The sequence below is a fragment of the Arachis stenosperma genome, chromosome 4 (genome assembly GCF_014773155.1).
Source record: "Arachis stenosperma cultivar V10309 chromosome 4, arast.V10309.gnm1.PFL2, whole genome shotgun sequence".
NCBI lineage: Eukaryota > Viridiplantae > Streptophyta > Magnoliopsida > Fabales > Fabaceae > Arachis > Arachis stenosperma.
The window spans coordinates 66003111-66017026 of record NC_080380.1 but is presented as its reverse complement, the minus strand read 5'-3'; the positions used below and the strand labels follow the sequence as shown (position 1 = coordinate 66017026).

General features: G+C 32.9%; 1 protein-coding gene across 1 annotated transcript; it reads left to right on the top strand.

Annotated features, from left to right (window-relative positions):
• The first annotated feature begins 3947 nt into the window (after positions 1–3947).
• Positions 3948–4658, top strand: LOC130975045 (uncharacterized). The gene has a single exon (XM_057899878.1). The coding sequence runs from the start codon at positions 3948–3950 to the stop codon at positions 4656–4658; it is 711 nt and encodes a 236-aa protein (XP_057755861.1).
• Positions 4659–13916: the final 9258 nt, after the last annotated feature.

The window sequence follows — 13916 nt, the reverse complement described above, 5'->3', positions numbered from 1 at the left end:
CAATAACCAATAACAAGGCACACAATTGTAATTCTCCGGCGACGGCTCCATTCTGATAATTGGATTTTTTTGTGTGGTAAAGAATTTCACTAATAAAGTCTCGTTGCAAGTATAGTATCTAAACCAACAATAATCCTTTCATACAAAAATTTGTTTGTCACAAGTAACAAATCCCTAATAAATCCTAATAACCGAAGTATTCAAACATCGGATCGTCTCTCAAAGGAATTGTAGGGTAGTGTTCTTGTTATTGGTTATGAGATGTATATTTTGGGGTTTTGGATGAGAAACATGAAAAGTAAATGGCAATGAAAATCAAATGATAAAACGGTCTTGGCAAGGTATGGTGGTCAAGGATCCCTATCCTTATCACTAATCACAACATGATAATTGCAAGGATCAATCCTATTAAATCATCCTCTAACAAGTAGAGGGAGGTCAAATGAGCTATATCAATCCAAGTTCATAGGTCCTAACTATTTACTAATTAAATTAATGGGAGCTAGAGTTGATGGCTATCAATCATCAATCACTTGGATATTAGTAACTAAAAAATTTCTAAGTTACCAACTCAAGCCAAGATCATAAAAGTCTACTCTAACATCCTTCCAAGCATTTCATCAAACACTTGAAAGGCATAAAAGGAAAGCATAGTAAATTGACAACAAGAAGGAATTCTAACAACAATTAATTGCAAAAAATTAACAACAACAATCAAGAAAAACACAATTAACATGAATTACCTCAAATTGCATTAAAAGAAAATAAGAAGAATAAGAGAAGATCAACTACAAAGTATGGAAACAAAATAAGGGAAATTGCAACAAGAGAATAGAAGAACAAGATGTAGAAATGTAGAATTGAAAAGTAGAGGTAGATGAAAGCAAAAATTAAAGCCTATATCTAAGAAATTCTAACCTAAACCTAATCCTAATTCTAGAGAGAAGAGAGAGCCTCTCTCTCTAGAAAAACTAAACTAAAACTAGATCTAAAGTATGTAATGTGATAGAATCCCCCTTTTTCCTCCAATCCTTGATCCTTTTAAGCATTTTGGCGCCAAAGTTGGTTCCAAACTGGGCCTAACAGCTTCTGTGAATTTGCTAGGTACGATTTCACTTAAAAATCACGTGCCAGCACCGATGCGTACGCGTACGCGTCCATGGGGTTTTGACAATCCACGCGTATGCGTCTAGTGCGCGTGTGCGTCCATGGACGTATCCCAAATCTTTGGCTTTTCATGCTTTCTCTTTACTCCTTTAATCCATTCCTAGCCATTTTCAATCTGAAGTCACTAGCAAACACATCAAGACATCTAGTGGAATCAAAGGAAGTTAAAATTATCAAATCAAGGGTCTAAAAGCATGTTTTCACATTTGAGCACAAATTAAGAGACAATCATAAAACTATGCTATTTTATTGAATAAATGTGAAAAAAGGTTAACAAAATGCTCTAGATTCAAGACAAGATAAACCCGAAAAATGGGGTTTATCACCAGCCCGGCCACTGAACCAGGCGACACCTGAGCCTGTCGTACCTAAGGAGCTAGTTTTTGTTGATGACTACGTTCTGGTGATTTCTCCATAGTAGTACTTTTCTCCTGAGCTTATTGTTTCAGATGTTCAGCCAGACAATCAGCCGATACATTTCGAGGATGGAGGTACTGCTATCTATGTAAACGGACCTGTGCTCACCAACGGATACGTGAGTAGTGATAGCAGTGCTACCAGAGGTACCAGAGATATTATTGTGGTCCCTGATGATGATGAGTAGGAGGATACTGAGATGGAGTTTGAGCAAGATGGGTTACTATCTTAAGGCAGTGATCAGCCGATGGGTAATCCCCACAGGGACTTGCCTAATAGGGACGTTTGACGACGAATAGCTAGTTTTAGGAGCATTCTTTTGTTGACACTCCAACATAGCATTGACTTTTATATAAACTCTCATTTCTGTTAGTACACCAGAGAGATTAGGAACTTTAGTGTTGCTAGGCTAGCCTGGAGTCAGTTTAGTGACTTTTTGTATGGGCCAAGTCCCGGAGTGTCGTGTATTATATATGTATATATTTTCTATGTAGAAGCTGATAAGGGTGTACACTGACTAGATCTTATGTTCCTTTATATTTATGTTCGTGTATGCTTGGTTATTTTATTCTCTTAAATGTTTTAAAAAAACAATTACCCGTAAAAATGATAACGCTCTAACAAGGTACAGTCTAATATATTAAATACTAGTAATAAATTAAAGAAGCAAGTCGGTGACACTCGGCTTCTTATATGATCGTGACATTCCGAAAGTTGGATCATTACAGGCCACTTTATCATACGGGTCGTGAGATAGCCATTTAATCTTTTGCACAGGACGTGTCAAAGCGAGCCGCTTTCTCTCACGGGTCGTGTGACAGCCATCTGACCTCTCACATGGACCATGTGAAAGGCCACGGAATCCCCGAGTGTCCCGTCCAATGGAACTAACATCAAACACGAATTAAATTGATGAGACCCTAAATCAAACATGAATTAAATGGAGGAAAGCCAAAAAATGGCTATGTAAAACTGTCCCGTGTTCCCCCACCAAACTCTATTAACATTCGAACTGAAACTCCAAAATCGTCAATATCATAAGTATTGATATGATCATCTAATCAAATCTTAAATCTCAAAATTGATTTCAGTTAGGTAAAACAATAAGTAGCATAAAATAGCTTAGGGTTGGAGTCTACATACCTCAAAGGCAATAACATAACCGCCAGAGTAGTCGACTATCACACCCGGATGTCGGTGTGGCGCTGCAAGTTCGTTGTAGCATTGAGGAGGATAAACAGTGCATATAGCTTTACATTTCATAGAGAAGGAAAAAAAGGATATATTCTTCGGGGATAAATCAAACGGACGAAATTTAAGTTTTGGGGAAAAACGAGTTTTAGGAAAAATGAGTTGAGAGAAAGGTGAGAGAGATCAGATGTAAGCGCGTTAGAATGACAACGAGAGACATAAGATGTGAGCACGTCAAGAATGCAAAAAAAAAAACATCAACAGTAATTTTATAAAATAACAATTACGATCAGCTACATATTTGTAGTTGTCAGATGCTAACTACGTATTTCGTTAGTGAAATAGGACAACTTTTTTTTATAAGCCTTCAATTGAAGTCTGAAGGCAAATATATTGGGTGGAAGGGATAAAAAAAGGTTATTTTGGGTATTTTTTATTGAATTTAACTTTGATGCCTAATTTATAAAATTTTTATATGTATATATTTAATTATTTAACATTATATCATAAAAATCAATTATATTTTATATTGAACACAAATAATTAATCAAATGAATGAAGGTGATTAAATAATTTTATGGAACTTTTTAAACTCAGCAAAATTAAACACATCTTTTATTAGTCAAATAGGTCTATATTTATATTTAACCTACAACCCCCATATAAATCTTAGCACATAAGTAGATGGTTGTTGAGATGTGAACTCACTTATTTATCTTAAAATAGGACCTTCCCAAAATAGATCCGCATCAGCAAAGTTTGTTATTTATGTTCCTCGATTTTTGGGGCGCCTCATATTTCGCACTTCAAACTAACTGTTGAGCTCTTCACTTCATCCCTAATTGTTTTCATTGACTCAAATTACAATCAATGCATATATATATAAATCACACTCTATTGAACCCTCAACGTTGTTGTCTAATTTTGCAAAGGTAATCTACCTATTAAGATACCATTCTTTCATATTTTAGTGTGGTCACTTGTTTTATGTCTTAGCTTGTATCTTGTTGAAATTCTTCTTCCCTTATAAAGTTTCTGCTAAACTTACATTCTATTGAATTATACTTCTTATCCTGATTACTCGTATTATTATTATTGTTGTGATTTTAAGCTCTATTAGTTTTTGAATTGCTAATAGAGCCCATCAAGGATCACAATACTCACTCCATAATATGAATTTGGATGAGCTTATGAGAAGTGGAATAATTGATGAGAGTGGACAAGTTGTGCAAAACCCTTGTTCAACTTTTTCATCTAATAATCCTTCATTTCTTTTTAACACGTCATCGTCAATGGACAACAATAACAACAACCACCACCACTTGGAACAACCAAATTTACCGGACACAACAACCTTTGAAGAGATTCTTGCCCATGCGGAAATGATCAATCATAATACTAGTAACAATAATTACGATGTTGGAAACCAAGGCAATAATGTTCTTGTTGACCCTAAGTCTTTTATTGGTGTTGATCCAATAGTCATGGCTTCTCATCAAGCTAATTGGTTGCAAATACAATATCCTTCCGTGCAACAACATCATCAAGAGAATGTGTGTCATGATTTTGGTGATTCAAAGCCAGTTGTTAACACTCCAGTGATGAAAACTGGTCACTCTGATTCGTCACTAGAGATTTCGATGCCGGTGGCCGCCCCAGCGGCCATGTCATCATGCACATGTTCAGATTCAAAGGGAGTTGTTTTCGGTGATTGTGGCCGCCGCAGCAGGAAGAGAGGGTTCTCAGCTGAGGTGCAAGAACAGGGCATTGACAGGAAGCAGAGGAGAATGGCCAAGAACCGAGAATCTGCTGCTAAGTCAAGAGCAAAGAAGCAGGTACCAATCAAGCATGGTTTTCAATTATTTTCATTTTTGAGAGCATAGTTACATGGATACTGATACGGATACGCCGTAAGGTATTTAAAGTATTTTTCATTTTAATAGGTTGTCTGATTGGTGAATTCATATAACGATGATTTTGCCATACTTATTGAAAAATACTAGAATAATTGTCCCTTTCGGTCCCAATGATTTTGCGTCACTGTTGTTTCTGTTACAGTTGTGGGTATGGTGGCCGATACACTTTTTTATATTTTTAGTTTCTTGTGGCCTTAATGGACATCTGAACCGATATCACGCTGGAATTACGCTCTTACGTGGTTCCAATAGTAACTACAACCACAATATTGCTACTAAGATTGCAATTACGAACTGCAATTTGAAGTTCTGCGTAGTTTCAAATTATGGTTAGCAATCATGATTATGACATTACGGCGTGGTATTATTATTGTGATGCACTCTTCAGTTGCATTACATTAGCAATTGTGATTATTATGTTTGTTTTTCCCATAAATTGCAACAACTAAAACAGGAAAAATCATCAATTTGGCCCTGAAATATCGAGTCAGGGAGGATTAGATAGAGACGCACACTATGAGGTTGAAATGCATTTTCTTTTTTTTTGGTTTATTTTGGGTCCTCTAAATCGCTTCAGTTCATTTTGTTGAGCTCTTCTTTCAGAAGAGGGAAAAAAACCAGTATTCCTTCCTTCAAAATCTCTTGTATTAGTGTTTTGTCTCACTTTATTTCTCCTTTCCTCCAAAATCTGTTAGTGTATTTTTAATTAGATATCTCAATATCTCAATAGAATATAACGTCTTTTGGATTAAAAATTCTTTATTATTTTGACCTTTTAAAAGTTAAATTAGTAGTTGATCTGTCAATTACAATAGCTATCTAAAAATGATGGACTTATACATTGGGTTGTCAACGATATATCAAATTCTCACAATAAAAATGTATTTCTTCTTTATTTGATGCTTCAAGGCCTATATAGAAAAGTTAGAGAATGACAAGTCTCGGTTGCTGAAATCAAACAGACGGCTCAAGAAGCTGATGGTAAGCATAAGCAACCCATTTCAGAGAAATAAGAAAGAAAATAGTAGTTATTACTACTTTTTGAACATGATTAGTTTTGTTTTGATAATTAGTTTTGTTACCTGTCATTCTTACTTTTTAATTTGTAATGGCTATTAATCATATGCTTATGACTAGTAGACACCAAACAAATATGCTTATAGCTAGTTTGTTTGGTACTTTAATTTTGGTGACTTGTTAGCTTAAATGTCAGTGTGACATAATTTGTCCATGATCAAAATGTTTTTTGAACTTGAGATGTACAAGATATTGTTATATATAAACAATGTGTGCAAAATGTTTTTATTTATTTATTGTATATATCAATTATATTTCTGATACACATTCAATAACATAGCTCGATCTCTTTTATAATCTTGGATAGAATGAATTGTAATTCAAGCCTAGGTGCAAAAAATTTTTCTATGACAATTTTGCATTCGAAGAGAGCTGAAAGAGGTTTTCACCAATAAATTGTCTTCACAAAATGTAGCAATCAATAAGGCTAGATATGGAATTAGAAATTATGAGTAGAAGAAAGTCCAGGTGCATTTGATTTGCGTTTTTATTTTTTGTTTTTATTTTTAATATTTTTAATATTTTTTTAAGTTTATGAAAAAAAAAAAGATAAAAACAAAAAATAATAAAATCTTGTTTTCTGTTTTTACCTTCTATTTTTACTATTTTTCTTTATAAATTTAGAAAACATAAAACATTAAATATAAAAATAAAAAATAAAAATACAAACCAAATACATCCTAATATTTTTAATTGTTATAGCTAACAGGCTTTATAAAGGAATAGAAATATAATTAATGAAGAATATTGTTATACCGATTACCTTTACCATTACTTTTACCATCATACATGTCAATTCAGTTAACATTATTCATATTATTTTCAATCTGTTTTGGATATTTTATATTAAACTATACTAATATGACTTGTTTATATTAACGATTCACTTTTCTAATTATATATATTTTTTTTGCTGATATAGTAGTGAGCAACTGAGCACACAATTCTTTCGAGGCAAGGGTTCCGAGATCCTTTGTGACTCCGAAGGAAAAAGAAAAAAGAAAAAAAAAAGTTAGATACTCATTCCATTATAATTTGAGAATATAAGACATTCGATCGAGCATTTAACAATGGAATGCGTTTTTGAAGTTGACTGTTTCTGACTTTTCAATCATTGAATATTATAGTTATATTCAAAATTATTTAATTTCAGAAAACTGGAAATCCATAGTACGTACCTTTAAAAAGGCAAATATTATATAAAATCTAACGCTAAATGGACGTACACAAGTGAATTCAACAATGTAAATACTTGAACCATCCAACAAATTTTGCTTTTTATTCGACATAGTCCTTAATAACATAATTAGCTAATGGTCATGAGTAACGACAACCTCAAGCATGAATTAATAATCCTATTATATGAAGATGTACAAAGCTCACTTTATTTTAACTTTATAATATAATGTAAAATTGAATGAGAAAAATTAATTGGTAAGACTAAGAAACACACTTCATAAAATTTGCACTTGTTAGAGCAATGAAAACTTATTATTTACTTTTCCAATTATAACCCCAAACTTTAATTTTTATTGGCTTCTAGCTTTGTAGGGTTGCTGTTCAAAACGATGATGTTATCAATCCAAATCTTACTAAGTTGTAATAAACAATTATATTCTCTTGGTTCCATTTTATTTGTTGTCCTTTTCATATTCATGAATCGATGTATGTAGCCCATAGTTTAATTTTAATTATTGATTGAAGTTTATTTTTCATCCCATGCATTAACTATTTATATGTTTTTCACTTCTTTTACTCACGTGAGTTATCTTTTAATATTTTGAATATTAATATTGCAGGACTTTGAGGAAAGATTATTTTCAAATACTAGACTCACTCCAAGATATCAACTGAGGCGTACAAGCTCAAATACATTCTAGCCTTGACAAAGATCGGGTAGGTTTGGTATTGCTTATTTGAGAATTGCTTGTTGCTTTTCAGAAGTATAAGTTGATATTTTTTGTTTGGTTATAAATCAAAACTTGATGTGCTTTTGTTGTTGTCTTTGTCTTTAATCAAAACATTTATATACATGTTTCACAAAATCAGCTTATGATTTTTAAGCTGTCGCAACACCAAACCATCCACCCCAATATCCAACTAATAATAATACAGTTTCATTTATACTTGCTTTGCTTTTGTATGTATGATGAGGAATGCAGCAGAAGATAATGAAAACATTTTTGCATGTCGTCATTTTTTCTTATGCTTTGTGCACTTATTTTATTATCACCATAAGCACGATTTTCGCTCAAACTGGAACATCATGCTCCATCTTTATGATAATGGTGTAATGAGTACGCAAGGAGTATATGATAAGGAATTAGAACGAAGGATAAAGGGATAAGAAAATGATGGAGAAAAGACGCAATAGAAAAGATACAGTAGAAACATAAAATGATAGATAAGGTTTTTTCTTATTAGATCACTAAGAAATATGTTTTTAGCAACCTAAGTTATCAGAAGGGATTCCCACTAGACTTTCAAAGAACTTATCCTTGACAACTTAGATGAGAGAGATGAAAATTGAAAGAGACTAGCACACAAAATCATCTTAGTATTGAACTCTTCAATCGTTTTCATGCAATAAGCAAAGCAAATTATTCACCTCACTTAATCACACTAAAAAAACGTGTATAAAGCAACTAAAAATTTTCTTCATCAAAAGTTGTGAAAATTTTCTCACCAAAGGTGTTTAAATAGGCCCCTAACAAACTAACTAAAAGATTAGATAAGATGAGTTAATTTAAATAAGATTTGATCTTATTGGATTAGATCAGATTTGATTTAAATTTAAAATTCTAAAGATATGATAACTAATTTAAATCAGATTTGATCTTATTAGATTATATCAGATTTGATTTAAATTTAAAATTCCTAAAAATACTACTATGCAAATCAAAAGTAAATCAAATCTTCCAACAAACTCTAACAGCAAAACAAATGAAAATAAATGCCTAAAAAAATTTGAAAATTAATAATAATTTAAGCCTCCCATTGAATTTGAAAAGTATTATTAGGCTTCTTGCTGTCCTTACTTAGCCCAACGGGCCTTATGAGATGTCGGCAATTCAGCAACACTATTTTTGAGATGGACTCTTGGTCTTCTTGATGTGCAAGTCCGACATGGTATAATTCTTCAAGTATTCAGATCTTTGAACGTGACGAGATTATACCCTTCTATCCTTTAGCTCTAAAATGACGAAAATGTTATCCTGACCATGTATCATCCTCTCCCTCTTCAAAAAGATTCGTCATCGAATCTTGAATTAGAAGCTCTTCTTCCCTCCAAGGAATCCAAACCCAATCTCTGGGTTCAAATACCATGGTTTGATGGCTCTTCTCTACCCACTGAATTGTGGCTATGTCTTTCATGTGTGCAAGTTCAATCTTTCTCGCAATACTTTCACCATCTTGTCCAAAGTGTGCAATTAGTTGTCTTTCTTCTCTTTCATCCATATTAATGCCTCCATAATTGACCAGTGCATCTACAAAGCCTAGAAAAGTTGATATAAAAACACTAGAAATTTCATGGTTAGATATATGAGAAACTAAACACTCCGTGAAATTCAATGATACTAATGCACTCTTGTCTAAGCTAGAACTTTCTAGATCTCTCTCACAAGTGTGTTTATTACTCTCAGTTTCTTTTGCGCTCATTGACTCCTCTCGCTCATTTTTCTCCTCTTTTCTCTCAAAACACTTGCTTTCAATCAAACATGGATTCTTTTCACTCGAATACTCACACTCTTTCACAGTTTCTTTTCTCTCATATTTTTCAAATTGCTCACATCCCAAGGACCCAGTTGAGAAATTCTGCACTTTTGAATCTTCCAAGGACATATCTCCATCTATAGCATACTCAACAAATTCTTCCATCTCTGATTTTGAAGAAGAATTAAAGATAGGCGTAGAAGAAATCCTCTTCTTATGTCGATCTATAATATTCTTCTTGAAATTAGAAAGTTTGATTTTTGTGTGATCCTCAAATTTTGCTCATTTGGAACCCTAAATTACTATAAATTGTTGCATCTGCTCCATTTCAATGGCCAATTTGATCAAATCTTCCATGGTCGCGTAATGGTAACGTTGGACTTTATTTGCAAGTTCTTCACGTAATCCAAACAAAAATCTTTCCATAAGAACCTCAAGACTCCTTTTAATATTAGCCTTATCCATCAAATATAGAAATTCTTTGTGGCACTCTATCACTGATTGTGAACCTTGTTGTAACTTATAAAATTTTTGAAAAAACTCACTGTGGTATGATCATGGCACAACCCGATTCCTCATATGGTATGATGATGGAACAAACTAGTTCCTCATAATTTTCTTCATCTTCTCCCAACTGCAAAGTGGGCTTTTTCCGTACTGTCTTCTAGATTTTCCTAATTCTGTCCACCACATACGGGCATCATCGAAAAAATTGGCTTGAACCAGTCGAACTTTCTTTTCCCCTAAAAGGATGCAATTTGCAAAAATTATCTCTACCTTCCTTACCCATCCGAAATATGCTTCAGAGTCATTCCTCCCTTTAAATGCAAGGATTTGCAATCGAAAAATCCTTTTTTGCATATGAGATTCCTTCATCATCACTATCGTAATACTCAATCTTTTTTTTTGCGACTTTCTTTTTTTTGCAGACACTAATGTTAAGATAGAATAATTACAGAAACCAAAATTAAATAATTTGTTTATTCTTTTTATTATTGTGGACTCTAAAATGAGTTTGTAGAAATTAAAGAAAAAAACTAAAGAGACTAAAAAAGACTCATAGAACATGTACATAAATAAGAATTTACCAACGACTTGTAACTGATACTAGACGATATGGAATTAGAACGAAGGATAGAGGGATAAGAAAATGATGGAGAAAAGACGTAACAGAAAAGACATAATGGAAACTTAAAAGGATAGATACGGTTTTTTTTCTACCAGACCTCTAAGAAATATATTCTTAGCAACCTAGGTCACCGAAAGAGATTTCCTACAAGACCTTCAAAGAACCTGTGTGTTGATAACCTAGATCAGAGGGATGAAAATTGAAAGAGATCAGCACACAAAATCCTCTTAGTGTTGGACCCTTCAATTTTCTTCTTGCAACAAGCAAAGCAAATCACTCACTTCACTTAATCACACTAAAAAAAACATGCAGAAGGTAACTGAAAATTTTATTCATCAAAAGTTGTGTAAATTATCTCACCAAAGGTGTTTAAATAGGCCCCTAACAAACTAACTAAAAAGATAAGATAAGATAAGATAATTTAAATAAGATTTGATCTTATTGGATTAGATTAAATTTGATTTAAATTTAAATTCATAAAGATATGATAACTAATTTAAAAAAAATTGATCTTATTAGATTAGATTAGATTAGATTTAAATTTGAAAATCCCTAAAAATACTACTAAATAAATCAGAAGTAAAACAAAACTTCCAACAAACTCTAACAGCAAAACAAATTAAATAAATGCCTAAAAATTCAAAAATTAATAATAATTTAAGCCTTCCATTGAATTTGAAAAGTATTATTGGGATTCTTGCTGATGGACCTTTTGAGATGTCGCCATTTCAGCACCACTTTTGAGATGTCGCCATTTCAGCACCACTGTCCCTTAGCTCCAAAATGACAAAAATGCCCTCTTGATCCCATATCATCCTCTCCCTCTTCAAACATATTCGTCCTCGAATCTTAAATGAGAAGCTCTTCTTCCCTCCAAGGAATCCAAACCCATTCTCCGAGTTCAAATACGATGGTTTGATGGCTTTTCTCTACCCACTGAATTGTGGCTATGTCCTTCATGTGTGCAAGTTCAATCTTTCCAACCATACTTTAATTTTACCATCTTGTCCAAACTATGTAATTAGTTGTCTTTCCTCCTTTTCATCCATATTAATGCCACCATAATTGACTAGTGAATCTACAAAGCCTGGAAAAGTTGATATAAAAACATTAGAAATTTTATGGTTAGATATATGAGAAATTAAAAGACTCCGTAATGCACTCTTGTCTAAGCTAGAACTTTCTAGATCTCTCTCACAAGTGTGTTTATTGCTCTCAGTTTTCTTTTCGCTCATTGACTCCTCTCGCTCACTATTCTCCTCTTTTCTCTCAAAACACTCGCTTTCAATCAAACATGGATTCTTTTCACTGGAACACTCACACTCTTTCGCAGTTTCTTTTCTCTCATATTTTTCAATTTGCTCACATCTCAAGGACCCAGATGAGAAATTCTGCATTTTTAAATCTTCCAAGGGCACATCTCCATATATAACATACTCAACAAATTCTTCCATCTCTGACTTTGAAAAAGAATTAAAGATAGGCATAGAAGAAATATTCTTCTTATATTGATCTATAATATTCTTCTTGAAATCAGAAACTTTGAGTTTTGTCTGATTCCTAAATTTTCCTCCTTTGGAACCCCAAATTGCTATAAATTGTTGCATCAGCTCCATGTCAATGACCAATTTGATCAAACCCTCCATGGTCGCGTATTGGTAACGTTGGAATTTATCTGCAAGTTCTTCACGTAATCCAAACAAAAATCATTCCACAAGAACTTTAGGATTCATTTTAATATGAGCCTTATCCATTAAGTATAGAAAATCTTTGTGGTACTCCGTCACCGATTGTAAACCATGTTGTAACTTACAAAGTTTTTGAAAAAATTCGATGGCACAACCTGATTCCTCATATGGTATGATCATGGCACAAACTGGTTCCTCATGATTTTCTTCATTGTCTCATAACTGCAAATTGGGCCTTTTGCATATCGTCTTCTAGATCTTCCTAATTTAGTCCACCATATACAGGCATTATCAGAAACATTAGCTTGTACTAGTCGAACATTCTTTTCCTCTGAAAGGATGCAATTTGCAAAAATTGTCTCTACCTTCCTTTCCCATCCGAAATAAGCTTTAGGCTCATTCTTCCCTTTAAATGCAGAGATTTGCAACCGAAAACCCCTTTTTCACATATGAGATTCCTTCGTCACAACTATCATAATACTCAATTATTTTTTTACGACTCTTTTTTTGTTTTTTCAGACATTGACTTTAAGATAGAATAATTATAGAAACTAAAATTAAATAAGAATTTTTTTTTAATTTTTTTATTATTGTGGACTCTAAAATGAATTTGCAGAAATTAAAGAAGAAAAACAAAGAGAATAAACAAAACCATAGAATGTGTAGATAAATAAAAATTTACCTACGACCTATAATTGATACCAGATAATAAAATTGAAAGAGACCAGCACATAGAATCATCTTAGTGTTGGACCCTTCAATTTTATTCATGCAACAAGCAAAACAAATCACTCATCTCATTTAATCACACTAAAAAAAACATGCATAAATCAACTGAAAATTTTATTCATCAAAAGTTGTGAAAATTGTCTCACCAAAGGTGTTTGAATAGGTCCCTAACAAACTAACCAAAAGATAAGATAAGATAACTTAATTTAAATTAGATTTGATCTTATTGGATTAGATCAAATTTGATTTAAATTTAAAATCCCTAAAAATACTACTAAGCAAATCAGAAGTAAATCAAATGTTCTAACAAACTCTAACAGCAAAACAAATTAAAATAAATGTTATAAAAATTAGAAAATTAATAATAATTTAAGCCTCCTATTGAATTTGAAGTGTGTTATTCGGTTTCTTACTGTCCTGACTTAGCCCAATGGGCCTTATGAGATGTCCCTATTTCAGTACCACTGTTTTTGAGACAGACTCTTGGTCTTCTTGATGTCCAAGACTGGCATGGTATAATTCTTCTACTATTCAGATCTTTGAATGTGACAAGATTATCATGCTGCCCCTTAGCTCCAAAATGACAAAAATGCCCTCCTGACCATGTATCAGTATCAGAAGAATAAATTGCCTAACCACTCATTGAAATTAAATAAATGTCTATTCCGTTTTCTAATTATTTGTTCAAAAAATATATAAAGTGTCTCCTAATTGTTCTAAAATGCCACATTGGTCACTACAGGAAAAACTAGCTTTTGCCACGCTTAAAATGCATGCCAAAAAGTGGAAAAGCGTCACCACAGATATTGGCTATGGTTTTTAACTATGGCCAAACTTTTGTAATGGTTGTGTGTTCAGCCGTGGTTGTTGCTTTATGGCCACGCTTTT